Source organism: Heteronotia binoei, chromosome 21 (genome assembly GCF_032191835.1).
Source record: "Heteronotia binoei isolate CCM8104 ecotype False Entrance Well chromosome 21, APGP_CSIRO_Hbin_v1, whole genome shotgun sequence".
In the NCBI taxonomy this organism is placed as follows: Eukaryota; Metazoa; Chordata; class Lepidosauria; order Squamata; family Gekkonidae; genus Heteronotia; species Heteronotia binoei.
In genome coordinates, this window is record NC_083243.1 from 16,385,299 (window position 1) to 16,406,911 (window position 21,613).

General features: G+C 50.2%; 1 protein-coding gene across 1 annotated transcript in view; it reads left to right on the top strand.

Annotated features, from left to right (window-relative positions):
- Nucleotides 1–2,943: 2,943 nt before the first annotated feature.
- Nucleotides 2,944–21,613, top strand: part of SIX6 (SIX homeobox 6) — a 38,981-nt gene continuing 20,311 nt past the window's right edge. The window contains 2 exon segments of the mRNA XM_060261971.1: nucleotides 2,944–3,375; nucleotides 3,377–3,555. Of these exon segments, the coding sequence (XP_060117954.1) occupies nucleotides 2,983–3,375; nucleotides 3,377–3,555 (572 nt within the window). The 5' untranslated portion in view covers nucleotides 2,944–2,982.

The window sequence follows — 21,613 nt, forward strand, 5'->3', positions numbered from 1 at the left end:
AGAAGGGGGAAGCAAGCCCCCCCACCTATCCACAGGCTTTCCGTTTCCACTAAGGGGGGGGGGGGGGAATGATGAGAACGGGTCTTTTTTTCCCCGGGAAGGGGGGGGGCGGGCTAAGCATTATTCCGGGGAGATGGTCAATAACTGAGACGCTTCCTTGGAAGTTGGCTGGGGTTGACCTTCCAATGACTTCTCGCTTCTTCTCCCGGGGCTTTGCTGGGTGTGGATCCCCGCAGCCCCCTGCAGAGGATACAGGGAGATTCAATACGGGCGGGGGGCAGGAGAGGGCCTGAACTAAAGAGGCGAGCGGGACCGGGGGGGGCGGGGGGGCGCTGGAAGTGAGCGGAGAGAGAGAGCCGCTGGCCTGCTGCCCTTGCCGGAGTTTCCGAGGGGAGCCCTGTTGGCCTCGATCCGACTCGAGGAACGCGGTAGAGAGACCCACAAGATTTCTTTTTTGGGAGGGGGGGAGGGGATCAGCTCCACCTCGACTTTGGAATCTTCTTGGCCTCCCTCAGGCGCTCCTGGAGTCGACTCGGATCTAGCGGCCCTCCCCCAACCCAATGAGAAGACGGTGGGACGACATTGTTCAAGATGGCTTTAGAATCCGGTTGCGATCGCCCATCTTAAACCATGCATGCTCTTTCAATCCAATTTTCAATGCACTTTCCAAATGAATTTTGCCAGTTTGCGCAGACAAATCCGGCTGGAAAGTGCATTGGAAGGGCCTTATTTAGTGTGCGTCATCCTTTGTTTTGCCGATTGCCGCTCCCAAACTTTCCTTCTCTCTCAGTTCCCCCAAATAAAGATGATATTGGATTTATATCCCGCCCTATACCCTGAATCTCAGCGCGGTCACAATCTCCTTTACCTCCTCCCCACCACAACACCCTGTGAGGTGGGTGGGGCTGAGAGAGCTCTCCCAGAACTTGCCCTTTTAAAAGACAACTCCTACGAGAGCTATGGGCTGACCCAAGACCATAAAGAACCCAGCTCGCCGTAAGAAGAACTCGCGTTCCAGACTGCCAGACCAGAGCTATACTACTCTCGACTGCCCTAGGGTGGTGGTGCGTGCATGGCGCAGAGGTTGCAGGGACCCAACCTCCGCCCCTTTTAGGCCTCTGGGTCTCACCCAAGTGAACTGAGCATCGGCTTCAACGGGGGGGGGGGGGCAAATTGGGAGCTGGTGGGCTCGCCTTCCTGGGAGGTTTTTCAACAGAGGCTAGATGGCCCTCTGACAGCGATGCTGATCCTGTGGATTTAGGGGGAGTTTAAGGGGAAGTTCCTGCATTGTGCCGGGGGTTGGACTAGATGACCCTGGGGGGACCCTTCCAACACTATGAATCTAAGAAAACAGTCAGCCCACTTGATCCGGCCAAGGTCTGCTGGGAGAAGTTCAGGCTGTGAAACTGACCAAAACTGTCCAGGAAACTGACCAAGGCGGGCTGTGAAACTGACCAGGGCTGCGATCACATCCCTAAAATATGCACTTCCAATGCACTTTCCAACTGGGTTTTGCTGTGTGAGCCGGCAAAAACCCAGTTGAAAGTGCATTGGAAGCGCATTGTCTAGTGTGTGTGTAGCTCGCAGCCCCGGGACTGACCCTGGCCCGAATTTTGAAGGGCGCATTTCTTTCTGCCCTGGACTTCCCTTTCCCGACCATCCTTGGCCTCTGACTTAAGATTCCTTCTTTTGCAAGGCACAGGGGAATCGCCGGGTTTCAGGGTCTCTTTTGGCTGGAGGGGGACAGCAGACTAGGCCAGCAGCTCGAAGCTCCGGACCGCCCTGGACACGCAAAATATACCTAGCCAGGGAGACAAACTATTATTCCCCCTTCCGAAGCCTACGCTCCCTGGGAGGCGTCCAAAGCTAGGAGACACTGGAAGAGATTGGAGGGGGGGAGGGGAGAGAGAGGCGGGGAGGGGGGAGACGGGGAGGGGGAGAGGGAGGGGAGGGAGGGAGGGAGGGAGGGAGGGAGGAAGGAAGGGAGGGAGGGAGGGAGGGAGGAAGGAAGGAAGGAAGGAAGGAAGGAAGGAAGGAAGGAAGGAAGGAAGGAAGGAAGGAAGGAAGGAAGGAAGGAGAAAAGAAATGAGAGGAAGGAAGGAGGAAAGAAATAAGAGGAAGGAAGAAAAGAAAGAAAGAAAGAAAGAAAGAAAGAAAGAAGAAGAAAGAAAGAAAGAAAGAAAGAAAGAAAGAAAGAAAGAAAGAAAGAAAGAAGAAAGAAAGAGGGAGGGAGGGAGGGAGGGAGAGACCGACCCTCCTCCTGGGAGCGCGCAGGGCTTGATTGGCAGCCGGGCTTCACAGTGATGGGCAGGCAAGCCATGCCATGGAAACCGAGGGGCGCAGCCAATCTGGCGAGGCCAACCGGCAGCAAATCAGCGAGCGGCGGCGGGGGAGCGGAGGGGTGGGTTGAGGGGTTCGTCTTGTGGAGGAGGAGGGGGGGTTTCCCTCCGTCCTCCCCAGCCTCCCTCCCCCTCCTCCCTTCACACCAGCCCTCCTCCTCCTCCTCCCCCCCTCCCGCGCAAACTTGAGGCCACCGCCGGAGCGCAGCGCGGGGCTTTCTTTCCGCGGGCGCCTGAGCGCACGGGCGCTGGCCGCCAATCTTTCCGCCGCCTCCCTCGACGCGCCCTGGGACCGTGGGCGGCTCCCTTCGCCTTCCTTCTGCTGGGCAGTTTCCAGCCAGCCTTTCGCGCCCGGGCCCGGCTGCGGGCAGGCGAGGAGGAGGCGCCTGGGCCGGCCGGTGGGTCCTGGGTGGCCCCTTCGCCTTCTTTCTGCTTGGCTGTTCCAGCCTTCGCGCTCGGGCCGGGCTGCGGGCAGGCGAAGAAGAGGAGGAGGAGGAGGAAGAAGAAGAAGAGCAGGAGGAGGCGCCTGGGCCGGCCGGTGCGTCCTTGCTGGCGCAGGGGGCCCGGGCGCCGCAGAGCCTAGAGCCGGCCCGGAGGCGCCTCGCCCGGCCGTGGCCGGAGCCGGGGAACCGTGGCCGCCTCCATGTTCCAGCTGCCGCTGCTCAACTTCAGCCCGCAGCAAGTGGCGGGCGTGTGCGAGACGCTGGAGGAGAGCGGCGACGTGGAGCGCCTGAGCCGTTTCCTGTGGTCGCTGCCGGTGGCGCCGGCGGCTTGCGAGGCGCTCCACCGCAACGAGTCGGTGCTGCGCGCCCGGGCGGTGGTGGCCTTCCACGGCGGCAACTACCGCGAGCTCTACCACATCCTGGAGAGTCACAAGTTCCCCAAGGAGTCGCACGCCAAGCTGCAGGCCCTCTGGCTCGAGGCCCACTACGTGGAGGCCGAGAAGCTGCGCGGCCGCCCGCTGGGGCCCGTCGACAAGTACCGCGTGCGCAAGAAGTTCCCGCTGCCGCGCACCATCTGGGACGGCGAGCAGAAGGACGCACTGCTTCAAGGAGCGCACCCGCCACCTCCTGCGCGAGTGGTACCTCCAGGACCCCTACCCCAACCCCGCCAAGAAGCGCGAGCTGGCCCAGGCCACCGGCCTCACCCCCACCCAGGTGGGCAACTGGTTCAAGAACCGGCGCCAGAGGGACCGCGCCGCCGCCGCCAAGAACAGGTCGGTGGGGGGCTGGAGGCTGGGGCGCAGGGTGGACCGGGGGAGGGACGGCGCGGGGGGGGGGAGAGGGAGGAGGGGGTCGGGCGCCTCGGATCGGGACCCCCCGGCTCCCCGGACCAATTGCGCGCTAGACCTTCCATCCTGGTTTAATCCCGGTCACCCCAAGGCGGCAATTCTACGCGAAAATCACAGCGTCGTGGAGTTGGTTTCGCCGATTCTCTGATTCTAGTGGAGAAGGTCAGTTTGGAGACGGGGCTTGAGAACAGGATTAAAGCTCTCGCGCGAAATCGGTCGCTTGGAACGCGCAAGGGCTGAGATCACGCCTGCGAAAGAATGCACTTTCCACGCACTTTCCGCCCACTTGCCAACTGGATTGGAAAGCGCATGGGAAATGGATGCGACGTGCGTTGTTTAGTACTTGCCATCGCAGCCAGAGTCTGTGATCGCGCACGCAAAAGAATGCACTTTCAATCCACTTTCCATGCACTTTCCAACTGGATTTGGCCTGTTCACGCCGCAAAAATCCAGTTGGAAAAGCGCATGGAAAGTGGATGCAACGGGCGTTGTTTAGTGTGTGCGGTGGCAGCCAGAGTCTGCGATCACACGTGCTAAAATAAAGCAGTTTCAATCCACTTTCAATGCACTTTCCAACGGGATGTTGCCAGTTCGGACAGTAAAATCCAGCCGAAAAGTGCATCGAAACCGGATCGACGCTGCATTCTTTAGCATGTGTGATCACAGCCCAAGGTGTTTTCACACACCCTAAATAACACACGTTTCAATCCACTTTTCACTCACTTTGCAACTTCTGGGAAACCGCAAAATCCCTTTGCGAAGGTTGGCTGAAGTGGGTTGAAACTGCGTTGTTTAGCACGTGTGAAAGCATCCACAGATAGGATGGGAGGCATCTGGATTCCCCGCACCTGCGTTCACACAAAGGAGAGTAACCTGGTTCGGTCCACTTTCAAAGAACTTTGCGACTGGAATTGACTGGGTGAAATGTCAGGGAAGTGGATAGAAACTATATGTTGCCAAAGGAGTCCATTGGCTGTTGTCGATTTTCCCGGCCGTGTGGCCCTGGTCTTGGCACTGTGAGACGCCACGTTTCGCCGGAAACTGTGACTGGAATCCTCAGAGGTGTAACCCAGAAAACTGGAGTTCTCTTGGGGTCCAATTGAGAAGAGGTTGGTAGGCAAGTTCTTCTTCTCAATTGGACCCGGAGAGAACTCCAGTTTTCTGGGTTACACCTCTGAGGATGCCAGTCACAGTTGCCGGCGAAACGTCAGATCTCGCAATGCCAAGACCACTGCCCCACAGCCCCGAAACTCGACAACAGCCAATGGATAGAAACGGCCTCACTCAGCCTGTGTGAAAGCTCCGAATTGAAGCTAATGGGGCTCTGGGGCAGGCTTCTGTCCCTAGCTAGCCAGAGCCTTGCGCTCCTCGGGAAACTGGTGCGCACCCCACAACCGAAAGGCAACCGGGGGAGGGAGAGATAATCTGGCCAACCCGGTCGACCGGCGGCTCAGGGTCTCTTAAGGCAAGGTTCCCCGGAAACTTTCTCCCCAGCCAGCTCCCCTAGGTTTGAAGGCTAGACAAGCCCAGACAAAAAAAGAAGAAAAAATGACCCAGAAAGAAAAGCGCAGGCCAATCCGCCAGAGGACTGGTTTCTGCGCTAACACCCGGGGGGTTGCTGGAGAGTCCTGGCCCCACTCTTGATGGCACTTGGTTTTTGTGTGTGTGTTTTTTTTTTTGCCACTGTGTGATACAGAGGCTGCGATCACACACACACACACAATCATACACTTCCAATCGCTTTTCCATGCACTTTCCAACTGGCTTTTGCCAGCTCACGCCGTCAAAGCCAGCTGGAAAGTGCATTGAAAGGGGATTGAAAGTGCATTGTTTAGTGTGCGGGATCGCAGCCAGAGGGTTGGATTGGATGGGCCGTTGGCCTGATCCAACGCGGCTTCTCTTAAATTCTTATGCCGTTGCTTGGACGCTTTCTAGAAAAGAAACCGACGGTCAAGCCCACTTCCGGCCAGGTCTGGCAGCCTGACCCAAAATTCTAGGGCACCCATTCCTTCGGTTTGGGGAGGGGGCAGCCCTCTTGGCACATAGGGGCAGCGCCATTCTCCGATGGTTTATTCAGAAAACCAAGTCGGGCTCAGTTTCGTGGGGCTGAATGGGAAGGGAAGGGGGATTGCATTGGCAACTTGAGCTTTCACGGACTCCGAAGGATGCCCTTTCAACCCGCTTTGGGTGCCCTTTGCGCTCTCCACCCGCTTCCCGTGCCCTTGGCGCTTTCAACCCCCTTCCCGCGCGCTCCCCAACTGCATTTCACCGGGTGAAAATGGCAAAAATCCACTTGCAAACCAGCGCTCGAGTGGCTGATTCCCCGGGCGACAGTCGAACCGCGCCGCGGATTTCTCTCTCTCCCAAACCGCGAATCTCCCTTCCTTCGCTGCGACCTTTTGGAATCTCTTCTTCCCCCAACGGGTTTGAAAACAGATCAGCCGCCCCAGCCCATCGCCGCCGGTCGACCCGATCCACACGGCCACCCTGAGCACGGCGCACCCCTTCTCTTCTCAGCACGTCGACCGGAAGGGACTGAGAGGGGCGCTCAGCTTGGCTGGCCAATGTTGGTCTTCAAGACGGTTGGATGCTCCGGCTTGACATAACTGAGCTCATCGCAGCCAAGAAGGGGCTCGCTCTTTCTTTCTTTCTTTCTTTCTTTCTTTCTTTCTTTCTTTCTTTCTTTCTTTCTTTCTTTCTTTCTTTCTTTCTTTCTTTCTTTCTTTCTTTCTTTCTTTCTTTCTTCCTTCCTTCCTTCCTTCCTTCCTTCCTTCCTTTTTTGCTTTCTCGCTCTCTATTATTCATCTATCTATCCTTCCATTTTTCTTGTATCCTTCCTTCCTTCTTTTTCTTTCTTTCTTTCATACATCTATCTTCCTTCCTTCCTTCCTTCCTTCCTTCCTTCCTTCCTTCCTTCCTTCCTTCCTTCCTTCCTTCCTTCCTTCTTTCCTTCTTTCCTTCCTTCCTTCCTTCCTTCCTTCCTTCCTTCCTTCCTTCCTTCCTTCCGGGTTCTGTTCATTTCTTGGAGATAGGGTATTGCCTTTTCTCCCTAGTGACGAGACCCACCCAAAAAGCACCTTGATTCTCAGAGCACCACAGGGCTATGAAATCTATAGGGTTTCTTTCGCCCTAAAAAGGTTGGATCACACAGGTCAGAGGAACAAAGTAGGAGTCCAGTAGCACCTTTAAGACCAACAAAGTTTTATTCAGAATGTAGCTTTCGTGTGTTCTAAGCACACCCCTTCAGACGAGGGAATGGGGTACAGTGAGCAGAACTTACATAGAACTGGTTGTCGAAGAAACCTTATACCGATAAAATCCGGTTAATACAACTACTGTTAATTACAATTAAAAGACTTTTTCTGCAACACTGGTGGATAGTGATTAAGAATGCAAAGCGGTATAATGTTAGGATCCAGTGGCAAAATAGTGCAATAAATAAATTGAAAGACCGTTTGGTCTGGATAGCATTTGCGTGGGAAACCAATAAAAGGCAACCAAAGTTGCCTGTTAATTCCCCTTGCTACAAATCTAGTTAAAACAAAAGGACACGTATTTCCTAAGTCAGCTCTTCCACTCGACCACTCCCCCTAATACTTGGGCAGTATCGCAGCCTTCCTCTTGGGCATATTTGGAGAGACCAGCAGTGGGTCACGAAAGCTTCTAATTTCCCACCCATTTGATTACTCCTTCAGGTGCTCCTGGGCTCTTGCTCTTTTCTTCTGCCACAATCCACAGACAGACCAACACACGGTTCTGTGCAAAACTCCGAGCTCTGGAAGGCTCTGGCTTCGCTGGCTTCGATCCCTCCTTGGCTTGAGGAGACTTCTTGCTTCTCAGCCTAGTCCGTGGCGGGTGTCTGTGTGATGTACGCAGATTGACCCAGGGGTGGCCAAACTTGCTTAATGTAAGAGCCGCATAGAATAAACGTCAGATGTCTGAGAGCAGCAAGACATGAACGTCAGCGTTTGAGAGAGGGAGGAAGGAAGGAAGGAAGGAAGGAAGGAAGGAAGGAAGGAAGGAAGGAAGGAAGGAAGGAAGGAAGGAAGGAGCTATATGAATAAAAGAAGGGAAAAGGAAGGATAGATAGATGAATGAGACAGAGAGAGGAAGGAAGGAAGGAAGGGAGGGAGGGAGGGAGGGAGGAAGGAAGGAAGGAAGGAAGGAAGGAAGGAAGGAAGGAAGGAAGGAAGGAAGGAAGGAAGGAAGGAAGGAAGGAAGGAAGGAAGGGGGAGAGAGATATATGAATAAAAGAAGGGAAAAGGAAGGATAGATAGATGAATGAGACAGAGAGAGGAAGGAAGGAAGGAAGGAAGGAAGGAAGGAAGGAAGGAAGGAAGGAAGGAAGGAAGGAAGGAAGGAAGGAAGGAAGGGAGGGAGGGAGGGAGGGAGGGGGGGAGGAAGGGAGGGGGGAGGAAGGGAGGGAGGGAGGAAAATAGATGGGGGGAAGAGGAAGTGGAAAGAAAGCAACTTTAACTTCAAATGCATTCTCCAAGCCACCAGCTGGCTCGGCTGGAAGAAGTGATTTGAAAGAGACAAATGCCTTCTCCAAGCTGGCCAGTGGGGCGGTGAGGGCTTGGAGGGCCGTCCTATATGTGTGACAGCCACAGTTTGGCCGCCCCATCCATGACCAACTCGCATCGCTGCCTCCAGGGCAGGGCGCTTCTTAGAAAGGCAAGCTGCCAGACCCCTAGCGCTTGCCTTGGTCGGCTTGGGAAGTGCGGTCAAGTCCCACAGCTAATGTTCCCTCCAAGCTGCAGAGTCCTGTGAGCAAAAAAATTCTACTTTGTGAGCTCCTGGCATGAAAGTGGTGAGCTCCTGCATCCATGAGTGCGCCCTGGGGCCATCCTTCCTGAGCTAAGACAAAAAGGTGTGAGCTGGAGGCTAAACATCTGTGAGCTAGCTCAGTTTAGAGCAGGTGTGGCCAACCCTGCTTGACAGAAGAGCCTCATAGAACACATGCCAGACGTTTGAGAGCCGCAAGACATGAACATCAGACGTTCGAGAGCCACGAGACAGGAAGGAAGGAAGGCAAATGGACGGGGAGAGGGAGGGAGAGGTGGAAAGAAAGCGACTTTTAATTTTAAATGCACTCTCCAAGTTGCCAGGTGGCTTGGCTTGGAGAAGCGATTGAAAGAGACAAATGCCTCCTCCGAGTCGGCTGACGGGGCAGCGGGGGCTTCGAGAGCCCCCCAATATGCGTGAAAGAGCCACTCGTGGTTCCTGAGCCACAGTTTGGCCAGCCCTGGCTTCGAGGGGACCCTGGTCACAGCTGACTTCGTGGAACCCTGCCGGGTTTTCAAGGCCTGAGACGTTCAGAAGGGGCTTTGGCGTTGCCTGCTTCTTCCGAGAGACCCTGGACTCCTTCGGGGGTCTCCCGCGATCCAAGGACTAACCGCCCCCCCCCCCGGCTCAGCTTCCCAGACCGGACAAGACCGGACTAGCTTGGGTTTATGTCCTCCACTCATCTTGTCGGTCTCAAAGGTGTTGACCTTACGAAGTCCAACAAGATTTTTTGGGGGGTGGGCTGGGGGTGGGAAAGGAAGCTTTCCAAAGCCGAAACTCCAGGGGTCATTGGGTAGGAAAAAAAGAGGTGCCGGAGCTCATTAGTACGGCTCCTTTGCGTATATGCCACACACCCTTGACATCACCGGAAGGTGGACTAAATGATAGCAGCTCAGCCTTCAAATGCTTCTCGCATTATGTCGTCGTAAAACCTGACTCCCGTCAGACTTTTAAAATGACTTTCTCCCATGTGGCCACAGCGGCATCGTGAAGATTTCAGTCAGGCTGCTTGATGTGTTTTGGATATTTCCCACCCCCACCCCCCCAAAAAGGGGAGGGAAATATTAGAAAGTTTGTCCAATCTTAAGAGTTCAGCAATATTCTCACAGGGGGTTTGAACAGTGGAGCCCAGAAGCAAATATTGGGAGTTAAGACAGAAAATAGCGCAATAAAATCTAGAGGTGCCGCAGCTCCGCTCCTATGCGCTCCTGGTCAAAACGAGGTCCGCGACACTCATTTCATTTTAAGAAGCGAGAGGGTGAATCCCTTTTAAAGCCCCCGCTCCTTCGCTTCCCTGTCTAGCCTCGGCGTTGCGGGTTGATCTCGGGTCTGTTCTGCAAACCGTTGGACGCATGCCTGCCTTCTCCTTCGCGGACCTCCGCTCTTAAGAGCTGCGATTTAGCCTTCGAAGGCGGCGACGCGCTAGGGCGAAACGATTTCTAGAGGGGGGAAACGATTAAATCGGAGAATCGCTCAGCTAGTCTTCCAAGCTTTAAAAAAAAATGTTTAGCCTGGGTTTATGTCCTCCATAATGTTTAGCCTCGGTTTGAGTCCTCCATAATGTTTAGCCTGGGTTTATGTCCTCCATAATGTTTAGCCTCGGTTTGAGTCCTCCATAATTTTTAGCCTGCGTTTAAGTCCTCCATAATGTTTAGCCTGGGTTTATGTCCTCCATAATTTTTAGCTTGGGTTTATGTCCTCCATAATGTTTAGCCTGGGTTTAAGATCTCCATAATGCTTAGCCTGGGTTTAAGTTCTCCATAATGTTTAGCCTGGGTTTATATCCTCCATAATGTTTAGCCTGGGTTTAAGTTCTCCATAATTTTTAGCCTGGGTTTAAGTTCTCCATAATGTTTAGCCTGGGTTTAAGTTCTCCATAATTTTTAGCCTGGGTTTAAGTTCTCCATAATGTTTAGCCTGGGTTTATATCCTCCATAATGTTTAGCCTGGGTTTATGTCCTCCATAATGTTTAGCCTGGGTTTAAGTTCTCCATAATGTTTAGCCTGGGTTTATATCCTCCATAATGTTTAGCCTGGGTTTATGTCCTCCATAATTTTTAGCCTGGGTTTAAGTTCTCCATAATGTTTAGCCTGGGTTTAAGTTCTCCATAATTTTTAGCCTGGGTTTAAGTTCTCCATAATTTTTAGCCTGGGTTTAAGTTCTCCATAATGTTTAGCCTGGGTGTATATCCTCCATAATGTTTAGCCTGGGTGTATATCCTCTATAATTTTTAGCCTGGGTTTACGTTCTCCATAATGTTTAGCCTGGGTTTATGTCCTCCATAATTTTTAGCCTGGGTTTAAGTTCTCCATAATTTTTAGCCTGGGTTTATGTCCTCCATAATTTTTAGCCTGGGTTTATGTTCTCCATAATGTTTAGCCTGGGTTTGAGTCCTCCATAATTTTTAGCCTGGGTTTATGTCCTCCATAATGTTTAGCCTCGGTTTGAGTCCTCCATAATTTTTAGCCTGCGTTTAAGTCCTCCATAATGTTTAGCCTGGGTTTATGTCCTCCATAATTTTTAGCTTGGGTTTATGTCTTCCATAATGTTTAGCCTGGGTTTAAGATCTCCATAATGCTTAGCCTGGGTTTATGTCCTCCATAGTTTTTAGCCTGGGTTTATATCTTTCATAATATTTAGCCTGGGTTTAAGTTCTCCATAATGTTTAGCCTGGGTTTAAGTTCTCCATAATTTTTAGCCTGGGTTTAAGTTCTCCATAATGTTTAGCCTGGGTGTATATCCTCCATAATGTTTAGCCTGGGTTTAAGTTCTCCATAATGTTTAGCCTGGGTTTATATCCTCCATAATGTTTAGCCTGGGTTTATATCCTCCATAATTTTTTAGCCTGGGTTTAAGTTCTCCATAATGTTTAGCCTGGGTTTATATCCTCCATAATGTTTAGCCTGGGTTTATATCCTCCATAATTTTTAGCCTGGGTTTACGTTCTCCATAATGTTTAGCCTGGGTTTAAGTTCTCCATAATTTTTAGCCTGGGTTTAAGTTCTCCATAATGTTTAGTCTGGGTTTATATCCTCCATAATGTTTAGCCTGGGTTTATATCCTCCATAATTTTTAGCCTGGGTTTAAGTTCTCCATAATGTTTAGCCTGGGTTTATATCCTCCATAATGTTTAGCCTGGGTTTATGTCCTCCATAATTTTTAGCCTGGGTTTAAGTTCTCCATAATTTTTAGCCTGGGTTTAAGTTCTCCATAATGTTTAGCCTGGGTTTATATCCTCCATAATGTTTAGCCTGGGTTTATATCCTCCATAATTTTTAGCCTGGGCTTAAGTTTTCCATAATGTTTAGCCTGGGTTTAAGTTCTCCATAATTTTTAGCCTGGGTTTAAGTTCTCCATAATGTTTAGTCTGGGTTTATATCCTCCATAATGTTTAGCCTGGGTTTATATCCTCCATAATTTTTAGCCTGGGTTTAAGTTCTCCATAATGTTTAGCCTGGGTTTATATCCTCCATAATGTTTAGCCTGGGTTTATGTCCTCCATAATTTTTAGCCTGGGTTTAAGTTCTCCATAATTTTTAGCCTGGGTTTAAGTTCTCCATAATGTTTAGCCTGGGTTTATATCCTCCATAATGTTTAGCCTGGGTTTATGTCCTCCATAATTTTTAGCCTGAGTTTAAGTTCTCCATAATTTTTAGCCTGGGTTTAAGTTCTCCATAATGTTTAGCCTGGGTGTATATCCTCTATAATTTTTAGCCTGGGTTTAAGTTCTCCATAATGTTTAGCCTGGGTTTATGTCCTCCATAATTTTTAGCCTGGGTTTAAGTTCTCCATAATTTTTAGCCTGGGTTTATGTCCTCCATAATTTTTAGCCTGGGTTTATGTCCTCCATAATGTTTAGCCTGGGTTTAAGTTCTCCATAATGTTTAGCCTGGGTTTATGTCCTCCATAATATTTAGCCTGGGTTTATGTCCTCCATAATATTTAGCCCGGGTTTATGTCCTCCATAATATTTAGCCCGGGTTTATGTCCTCGCCATGCTGTATATATCTCTAGCTGACAAGGGCAGATACAATCGCGTGCCTCTTCGCATCGCGCTCTCTCTCCGCCCTTAGAACCACAAGCCTGGATGTAAGAATAGATGGAGCTACCCTCTAACCGAAGCCCGGAAAGGGATCTCCAAAGCTGACAGGTTGCCCTTTGCTTCGTAGGCTAATACCCAGGTAAGGGGAGGTGAATCTCGAAGGCGGGCGGGCTATTAAGCAGGAGGGATAAAGTCGCTAGTTTTCGTTTCATCCGGGCGGGATCCGGCTCATAAGGCTGCGTTCACGCTCCACTGAATAATGTATTTTGCAATTGGATTTTTTTACTGCGCAAGAATAGCAAAAAAATAAAAAAATAAAAATTCAGTTGCAAAATGCACCGTTCCCACTCCCCCCAGCACCTTATGCCTCTGTTATGCTGAACATTACCAGCTTATATGCGGTCTACTTGTTGCCAGTGATGTGGATCATGGTTTTATTGTCATGGTGAGATCATCTAGTTTGGATGCAGTTTCTTGGATGTTTTGTAAGGTTTCTTCATATTGCAAGCCGCCCAGAGCCCGCTTGCGGGATAAGGCGGGGTAGAAATCGAAACATTAAATGCAATTAAAATTAAATTCTTTGATGGAGTGTGAAGGCACCGCTAGTACCCCGGCCCTGCCCTGACCCCGTATTTTCCTCCCAAATTGAAACTGAACGGGATTTAAACTGTCTTGAGTTAAACGCCTGCTACTGGATGACGGTTCAGGTCTAATTTTAATCGAGCTTTGGTAGAATTCCGTCTCAGTTCGCTTGGCTCGCAGTTGGATTCCACAAACGGGCTTCCTCGGGGGTCGGCGTAACAGTACCAAGTGTGTGCGGGGCGGGGGGGGGGGGGAATTAGAATCTGTCTGCAGCTCCGTTTGTCGAAGAACAGAGATGAAAGACTTGCAGGGGTCGTCCTGGCCTTCGTTCGTAGGTATAGAACCCCGGGGAAGCGTCCGGATTCCAAATATCCGCAAGACGGACCTCTAAATCTAATTCAAGATCCTTCTATCTTGGAAAGGTTTCATTTTGCAGCGGTTGCTGTTGTTGTTGTTAGCCATTTTGGTGTAGCGGTGAAGTGTGCAGACTCTTAACTGGGAGAACCGGGTTTGATTTTCCATCCCTCCGCTTGCAGCTGCTGGAATGGCCTTGGGTCAGCCATAGCTCTGGCAGGAGTTGTCCTTGAAAGGGCAGCTTCTGCCAGAGCTCTCTCAGCCCCACTTACCTCTCAGGGTGTCTGTTGCGGGGGAGGAAGATAAAGGAGATTGTGAGTCGCTCTGCGATTCGGAGTGGAGGGGGGAATATAAATTCAATTACTTCTTCTTCTTCTTCTTCTTCTTCTTCTTCTTCTTCTTCTTCTTCTTCTTCTTCTTCTTCTTCTTCTTCTTCTTCTTCTTCTTCTTCTTCTTCTTCTTCTTCTTCTTCTTCTTCTCCTCCTCCTCCTCCTCCTCCTCCTCCTCCTCCTCCTTATTATTATCCCCCCCCCCCCCCCCTAATCCGCCTGCCGGTTCTTGCGCATTTGAGAGGGAAACGCCATTACAACCGTCCCTTCCACCCTCCATTTGTTCTTTATTCTCTGCCTCGGAACGTGGCGTTGTGTTCCCAAGCGGGCTGTTGCATGCCCATTGCCCAGTCCTGAAACCACGCTCGTTCGAACGCCCTGCAAAGCTACAAACAGCACACAGATTTTTTTTGGGGGGGGGGCGGATGGAGGGAGGGAGGAAAGGGAGCTTCCGCCGAGAACCAGACAGGGAAAAGACGAGCTTGCCTGGAAAGCGAAGAACCCAGCTCGGAAGAGAGGAGAGCGCGCGCCCCGAGCCATTGAGAGACGCCTTAATTAGCACCCGTGACCTATTTTCTCCAGGAGGCGAGTAAGGCGGAGCCCCTTTGTGTCGGAGAGCGCGAGGATGCAAGCCGGTTGAGCCCGGAGGATTCAATCCTCTTCGACTCCAAGAGACTGAGGCCCTTGGTGTAGTGGTGAAGTGTGCGGACTCTTATCTGGGAGAACCGCCTTTGATTCCCCCACTCCTCCACTTGCAGTTGCTGGAATGGCCTTGGGTCAACCAGAGCTCTGGCAGAGGTTGTCCTTGAAAGGGCAGGAAATATACTGGGTCCGATGCATTGGTAGATCACAGACTACTTTATTGGTACTCAGTACATAACAGGGCAGCTTCTGGGAGAGCTCTCTCAGCGCCACCCACCTCACAGGGTCCTTTTATGGGGGAGTGTTGGAATACAAGCTATGCACATTCCAGCCATTATAGAGTTAACTGTTTGTTTACCCGAAAGAGGAAATGATGTATTGTAACCTAAACCCCAATTGAGAGCGGAATCTTTACCCGCGAAAGATGTACGGTAAGTACAACATTGGTCAGAAAGGATGTTAGGTGTGAAATGCTTTGATCTTGTATGCAAACTGAATTGCGGCTCTCCTTCCTGGCGAAATGCTCTTTGGGAAGAAGAACGGTTAGACAAAGGGGTTGTTATAATGTAGCCATGTAGAGGCCGGACATAGTTAGACTAGCTGGTACGCTAAATTGCTCTTCTTCTTTTTTGCTTTTTATGCTAAATTGCTCTGCTAAATTGTTCTTCTTTTTTATCCCAAGTACCCTATCCTGAGGTTTTCTAGAAAACTTTATTTCTTTTGATACGCTTAAGCCTCGACTCCAATTATTGCCACTACAAGCCTCTGAATTTAACGTGTATTTCCTATCAGGGAGAAAGGTAAAGGAAATTGTAGTCCGCTCTGAGACTCTGAGATTCAGAGTATAGGGCAGGGTATAAATCCAATATCATCATCATCATCATCATCATCATCATCATCATCATCATCATCATCATCATCATCATCATCATCATCATCATCATCATCATCATGATATTGGATTTATATCCCGCCCTCCACTCCGAGGAGTCTCAAAGCGGCTCACAATCTCCTTTACCCCCCCCCCCCACAACAGACACCCTGTGAGGTGGGTGGGGCTGGAGAGGGCTCTCACAGCAGCTGCCCTTTCAAGGACAACCTCTGCCAGAGCTCTGGCTGACCCAAGGCCATTCCAGCAGCTGCAAGTGGAGGAGTGGGGAATCAAACCCGGTTCTCCCAGATAAGAGTCTGCACACTTCACCACTACACCAAACCCGGTTTTGTGTGCTCTGAGCACACTTCATCAGACAATAGTAAGGAATGGCAAGCAGTCCTAAATATAGAGAAAGTGGACTGTGCGTTAGTATGTAGAGTCATGGAAATGTTTTTTTTTAGCAGATTAAAAGAATCCTGAGTTGGGGTCTGGTGTTTGCTAGTTAGTGTTAACTGGGCTGAAACAGCAACAAAAGGCGATACAAAGCCGATTGATGTCTATGTACTAAACCCATTAGTTATCCTTTATGTCACTTTTTGTTGTTGGTTCAACTCTGTTAACACTAACTAACAAACACTAGACCCCATGATTCTTTTAATCTGCTGAACAACATTTTCATGACTCTACATACCAACTCACTGCCCACTTCCTCTGTTTTTAGGACTGCTTGCCACTCCCTACTGTTGTCTGATGAAGTGTGCTCAGAGCACACAAAAGCTTACATTCTGAATATAACTTTGTTGGTCTCAAAGGTGCAACTTGACTCCTGCTTTGTTCTACTGCTTCAGACCAACACAGCTGCCCACCTGGACCTGCTTTCAAATATGTAGAGCTAAGCGTAGTTTGTAAAAAACGTTTCCTTCCTAGGAGTTTGATTCAGGAAACGTTTCCCCACCCATCCCTTTCACTCTGTGAATGTTTTGGTTAAAAAAAAAATAGGAAAGAGAATTCTCCAAGAATTTTGAAAGCTCCTTGGTAGACTGGGACTCCAGGCCTCTTCTGGAAGTAGATGGACTATTTAAACAGAGAGCTGAGTGGATTTTAAAAATCGGGTTTGGTTTTCATCCGTGGTAAACTTGCTTAAAACTGGGAAGACTGGCCGTCTTCTGAAAAAGGAGCTGGAGCAAACAGCCACGTCGAATGGAAACAACGTTCCCCACCCCCCCTGCCCCACTTCTGATAACACCTGTCAGAAATGCATCACTTATTTTATATTATAAAAACTAGAAACTGGTGCTTTCGGTACCAAATTATACGATTGTGCCCAGTGATTTGTTTTAGAATGGACGGTTGCAAAAAAATCGGTGTCTAGACAAGGCCTAGCTCACTGTGTTTTAATTAACAGCAACCACCCTTTGTTCTAAGACGAGTTGTCAACTGTAATTCTGAGCCTGGCCGCATAAAGAGAAGTTGACGATAACAGTGATGGAAACAACAGCAGCAATCAGGGGTGGAATTCCAGCAGCAGGAGCTCCTTTGCATATTAGGCCATATTAGGGGAGGGACGGTGGCTCAGTGGTAGAGCATCTGCTTGGTAAGCAGAAGGTCCCAGGTTCAATCCCCGGCATCTCCAACTAAAAGGGTCCAGGCAAATAGGTGTGAAAAACCTTAGCTTGAGACCCTGGAGAGCCGCTGCCAGTCTGAGTAGACAATACTGACTTTGATGGACCGAGGGTCTGATTCAGTATAAGGCAGCTTCATATGTATGTATGTACCCCTGATGTAGCCAATCCACCAAGAGCTTACAAAAAAGAGCCTTGTAAGATGCTGGAATTCCACCCCTGGCAACAATCGCTAGATACGAGCGAGCCCAGTAGCGCCTTAGAAGCCAGCAAGATTTGAAGGTATCAGCTTTCAAAAGTCAAAGCTCTGTTCTTCCTATCTGACCAAGGGAGTTTTGACTCTTGAAAGCTTATACCCTGAAACTCAGGTTAGTTTTGACTCTTGAAAGCTTATACCCTGAAACTCAGGTCTAAGGTGCTTCTGGATTCAAATCTGTTTGACTGCAAACCAACATGGCTAGCCTCTGAAACAAACGTCAAAAGTAATTTAAAAAAGAGAAATGTATGCTGCGCATTTCAATTGTTCAAAGTACATCACGGATCTCTCTACGCAGGGCTTTTTTTTTTTTACAGAAAAAGTCCTGCAGGAACTTATTTGAATATTAGGCCACACCCCCTGACATCACCATTGCTTCGCACGGGGCTTTTTTTGTAGAAAAAGCCCAGCAGGAACTCATTTGCAGTTTAGGCCACACCCCCTGACACCAAGACAGCTGTAACTGCGTTCCTGTGTGTTCCTGCTCAAAAAAAGGCCATGGCTGTACACAATTGCTTTGTGTAAGACAGTGTAGGCATAAGAAGAAGAAAACAAGAAGAGATTGGATTTCCGTGGCGCAGAGTGGTAAAGCTGCAGTACTGCAGACCTGGCCTCTGCTCATGACCTGAGTTTGATCCCAGCAGAAGATGGGTTCAGGTAGCTGGCTCAAGGTTGACTCAGCCTTCCATCCTCCCGAGGTCGGTCAAATGAGTCCCCAGCTTGCTGGGGGGGAAGTGTAGATGACTGGGGAAGGCAATGGCAAACCACCCCGTAAAAAGTCTGCCATGAAAACATCGTGATGTGATGTCACCCCAGAGTCGGAAACGACTGGTGCTTGCACGGAAACGACTGGTGCTTGCACAAGGGACTACCTTTACCTTTTTGACTTCACTCCCTGAAAGAGTCTCAGAGCATCTTACAATCGCTTTCCTTTTCCTTTCCCCAGAACAGACACCCTGTGAGGCAGGTGGGGCTGAGAAGAAGAGATTGGATTTATACCCCGCCCTTTGCTACCTAAAGGAATCTCAGAGCGGTTTACAAATCTCCTTCCCCTCCCCTGTGAGGTAGATGGGGCTGATAGAGTTCTGAGAGAACAGCTCCGAGAGGACATGTGGCTGACTCAAGGTCACTCCAAAAGCTGCATGCAGAGGAGTGGGGAATCAAACCCCATTCTCCCAGATAAGAGTCTGTGCAGTTAACCAGGGCCGGATCTGGGGGTGGGGGGGTGGGGAGAAGGGGGTGCTTGCCCCAGGTGCAGACAGTGTGGGGGGATGCACCAAATTGGGTATGGAGTCCACTGTGTTCTATGGGACCATAAGACAGAATGACCCATAAGGGGGTGCCATTTGTTAATTTTGCCCCTCCTCAAAAAATATGTCGATCCGGTCCTGCAGTTAACCAAACTGGCTAAAAATAGTACAGAAGCCATGTTGGATCAGGCCAATGGCCCATCCAGTACAGCGGGGTGGCCAACGGTAGCTCTCCAGATGTTTTTTGCCTACAACTCCCATCAGCCCCAGTCAGCATGGCCAATGGCTGGGGCTGATGGGAGTTGTAGGCAAAAAAAATCTGGAGAGCTACTGTTGGCCACCCCTGCAGTACAGCACTCTCTGTCATACAATGGCCAAAAACCCAGGTGCCATCAGGAGGTCCACCAGCAGAGCTAGAACTCCAGAAGTCCTCCCACTGTTGCCCACCAAGAAGACAGAGCATCACTGCCCCAGACAAAGTAGGAATCCAGTAGCACCTTTAAAACCAACACAGTTTTATTCAGAGCGTAAGCCTTTGCATGCATGCCTACTTCGTCAAACGATGAAATGGGGTACAGTGAGCAGAGCTACATATAGCTGGTGGGCAGGGGTTAAGCATGCAGAGTGGTGCAAAGTTAGGATCCAATGGCAAAATAGTGGAATTACCAAATTGAAAGGACATTTGGTTTGGATAGCATTTGCATGGGAAACCAATAAAACAGGAACGTGTCAGAATGGGAGAAGGTTGCCCTAGACCGGGGATGGCTGAACCACGTGTGGCTCATTCACATTTATTGCGTGGCTCTTCAAGCCCCTACTGCCCTGTCAACTGGCGTGGAGAAGGCGTTTCTCTCTTTAAATCACTTTGCCAAGCCAAGCCAGCCGATGGCTCGGAGAATGCATTTGAAGTTAAAGTTGCTTTCTTTCCTCTTCCCTTCCATCTATTGGCTTTCATCCCTCCCTGTCTTGCAGCTCTCAAATGTCTGACATTCATGCCTTGCAGCTCTCAAACCTCTGGTGTTTATTCTGTGTGGCTCTTATGTTAAGCGGGTTTGGCCATCCCTGCTCTAGACCAGTGGTCCCTAACCTTTTTGGGGACCAGTTTTGTGGAAGATCATTTTTCTGCAGACCGGCAGGGAGGGGGAGGGGTGATGCTTTTGGGATGATACAATTGTGCACTTTATTTTGGCATGGTGGTTAAGTGTGCAGACTCTAATCTGGGAGAACTGGGTTTGATTCTCCAGTCCTCCACTTGCTGCTGCTGGAATGGCCTTGGGTCAGCCATAGCAATTGCAGAGCTGTTCTTGAAAGTGCAGCTTCCGGGAGAGCTCCTTCAATTCCACCCACCTCACAAGGAGATCTGCAAGAGCTTATGGCTGACCCAAGGCCATTCCAGCAGGTGCAAGCGAAGGAGCAGGGAATCAAACCCGGTTCTCTCAGATAAGAGTCTGCACACTTAACCACCACACCAAACTGGCTCTCATTTGGCCAAAGATTACATCGTAATCTTAAAAGCATTATCGCTTTACTTGACTTATGGCCATCAGACAGGTGCAGTCATTGTGAGAGAGACAATAAAAGAAGCCTAAGAAATATTCTTTAAATGCATAGTTTCTCTCTCCCCCCCCACCCCGTAATGTATCCAAGACAGGGCCAGATTAAACCCTTTGGAGGCTCCTAGGCAGTCAAAATCTTGGGGTGGGGGCCCTCACAAATTATCTCAGAGTTGGAGCGCCCACCCCACCGCCTGCGGCCCCCACTGCAGCCTGCAGGCCCCTTCTCAAAAGCCCCTTTGACAAAGCTGCGGGGAAGAGGCAGAGAGAGGCAAACTTGGCGACGACGCCAGCAGCAGCCGCACCAGGCATGTCGGGCAAAGAACGGCTCAGGTGCTGGCTGCATGCGCAGACTGGGAGGGCTGTAATCAAGGGGAAACCGGGGAGGGGGGAAAGCTGACCCGGGGTCCCTAAAGGCATGGGGCCCATAGGTCAGTGCCCGCTTGGCCTAATTGTTAATCCAGCCTTGATCCAAACGCACTATCCCACTGGACACTGTTGGAACTCGTGTCCCATCCCATCAAGAAATCCAAAAAGGCATCCTTAAATATATTTCCTCCGAAGTCCCAGACTTTCCATTAAGCTTACATTTGAATCACACCGAAATCAAACATAGAGGTAGCTTCCACCAAGAACAAATAAACAGATGGATTCTCAAATAAGGAGCGAGGAAGCGAGAAGAAGGAAGCGAGAAGAAGGAACTGGGGACCAACTTCAGACATGTGACTAAAAACCACGTCTTTTTGTGAATGGATCCCCTCCCGGGGATCTGATGAACCCTGTGATGTCATCTTTCCCCTGTTGTGACAAGATCCAGGGAGATTCAATGGACATTCCATGAAATTGCTGAGCAGTCGGGTTAGAACGGATAAAAGGAAGTCCATCTTCACACAAAGGGGGATTAAAATATGGAATTCACTGCCTCAGGAGGTGGCGGCTACAAGCATAGACAGTTTCAAGAGGGGATTGGATCAGTATATGGTGCAGAGGTCCATCAGTGGCTCTTAGCCACAGCGTATTGTTGGGACTCTCTGTCTGGGGCAAGTGATGCTCTGTATTCTGAGTGTTTGGGGGGGGGGCACAGTGGGAGGGCTTCTAGTGTCCTGCCCCCACTGATGGACTTACTGATGGTGCCTGGGTTTTTTTGGCCACTTTGTGACACAGAATGTTGGACTGGATGGGCCATTGGCCTGATCCAACATGACTTCTCTTATGTTCTTATGTGTGACACAGAGTGTTGGACTGGATGGGCCACTGGCCTGATCCAACATGGCTTCGCTTATGTTCTTATGTGTGACACAGAGTGTGGGACTGGATGGGCAATTGGCTTGATCCATCATGGCTTCTCTTATGTTTTTATGTGACACAGAGTGTTGGACTGGATGGGCCATTGGCCTTATCCAACATGGCTACTCTTATGTTCTTATGTGTGACACAGAGTGTTGGACTGGATGGGCCATTGGCCTGATCCAACATGGCTTCTCTTATGTTCTCATGTGTGACACAGAGTGTTGGACTGGATGGGCCATTGGCCTTATCCAACATGGCTACTCTTATGTTCTTATGTGTGACACAGAGTGTTGGACTGGATGGGCCATTGGCCTGATCCAACATGGCTTCTCTTATGTTCTCATGTGTGACACAGAGTGTTGGACTGGATGGGCCATTGATCCAACATGGCTTCTCTTATATT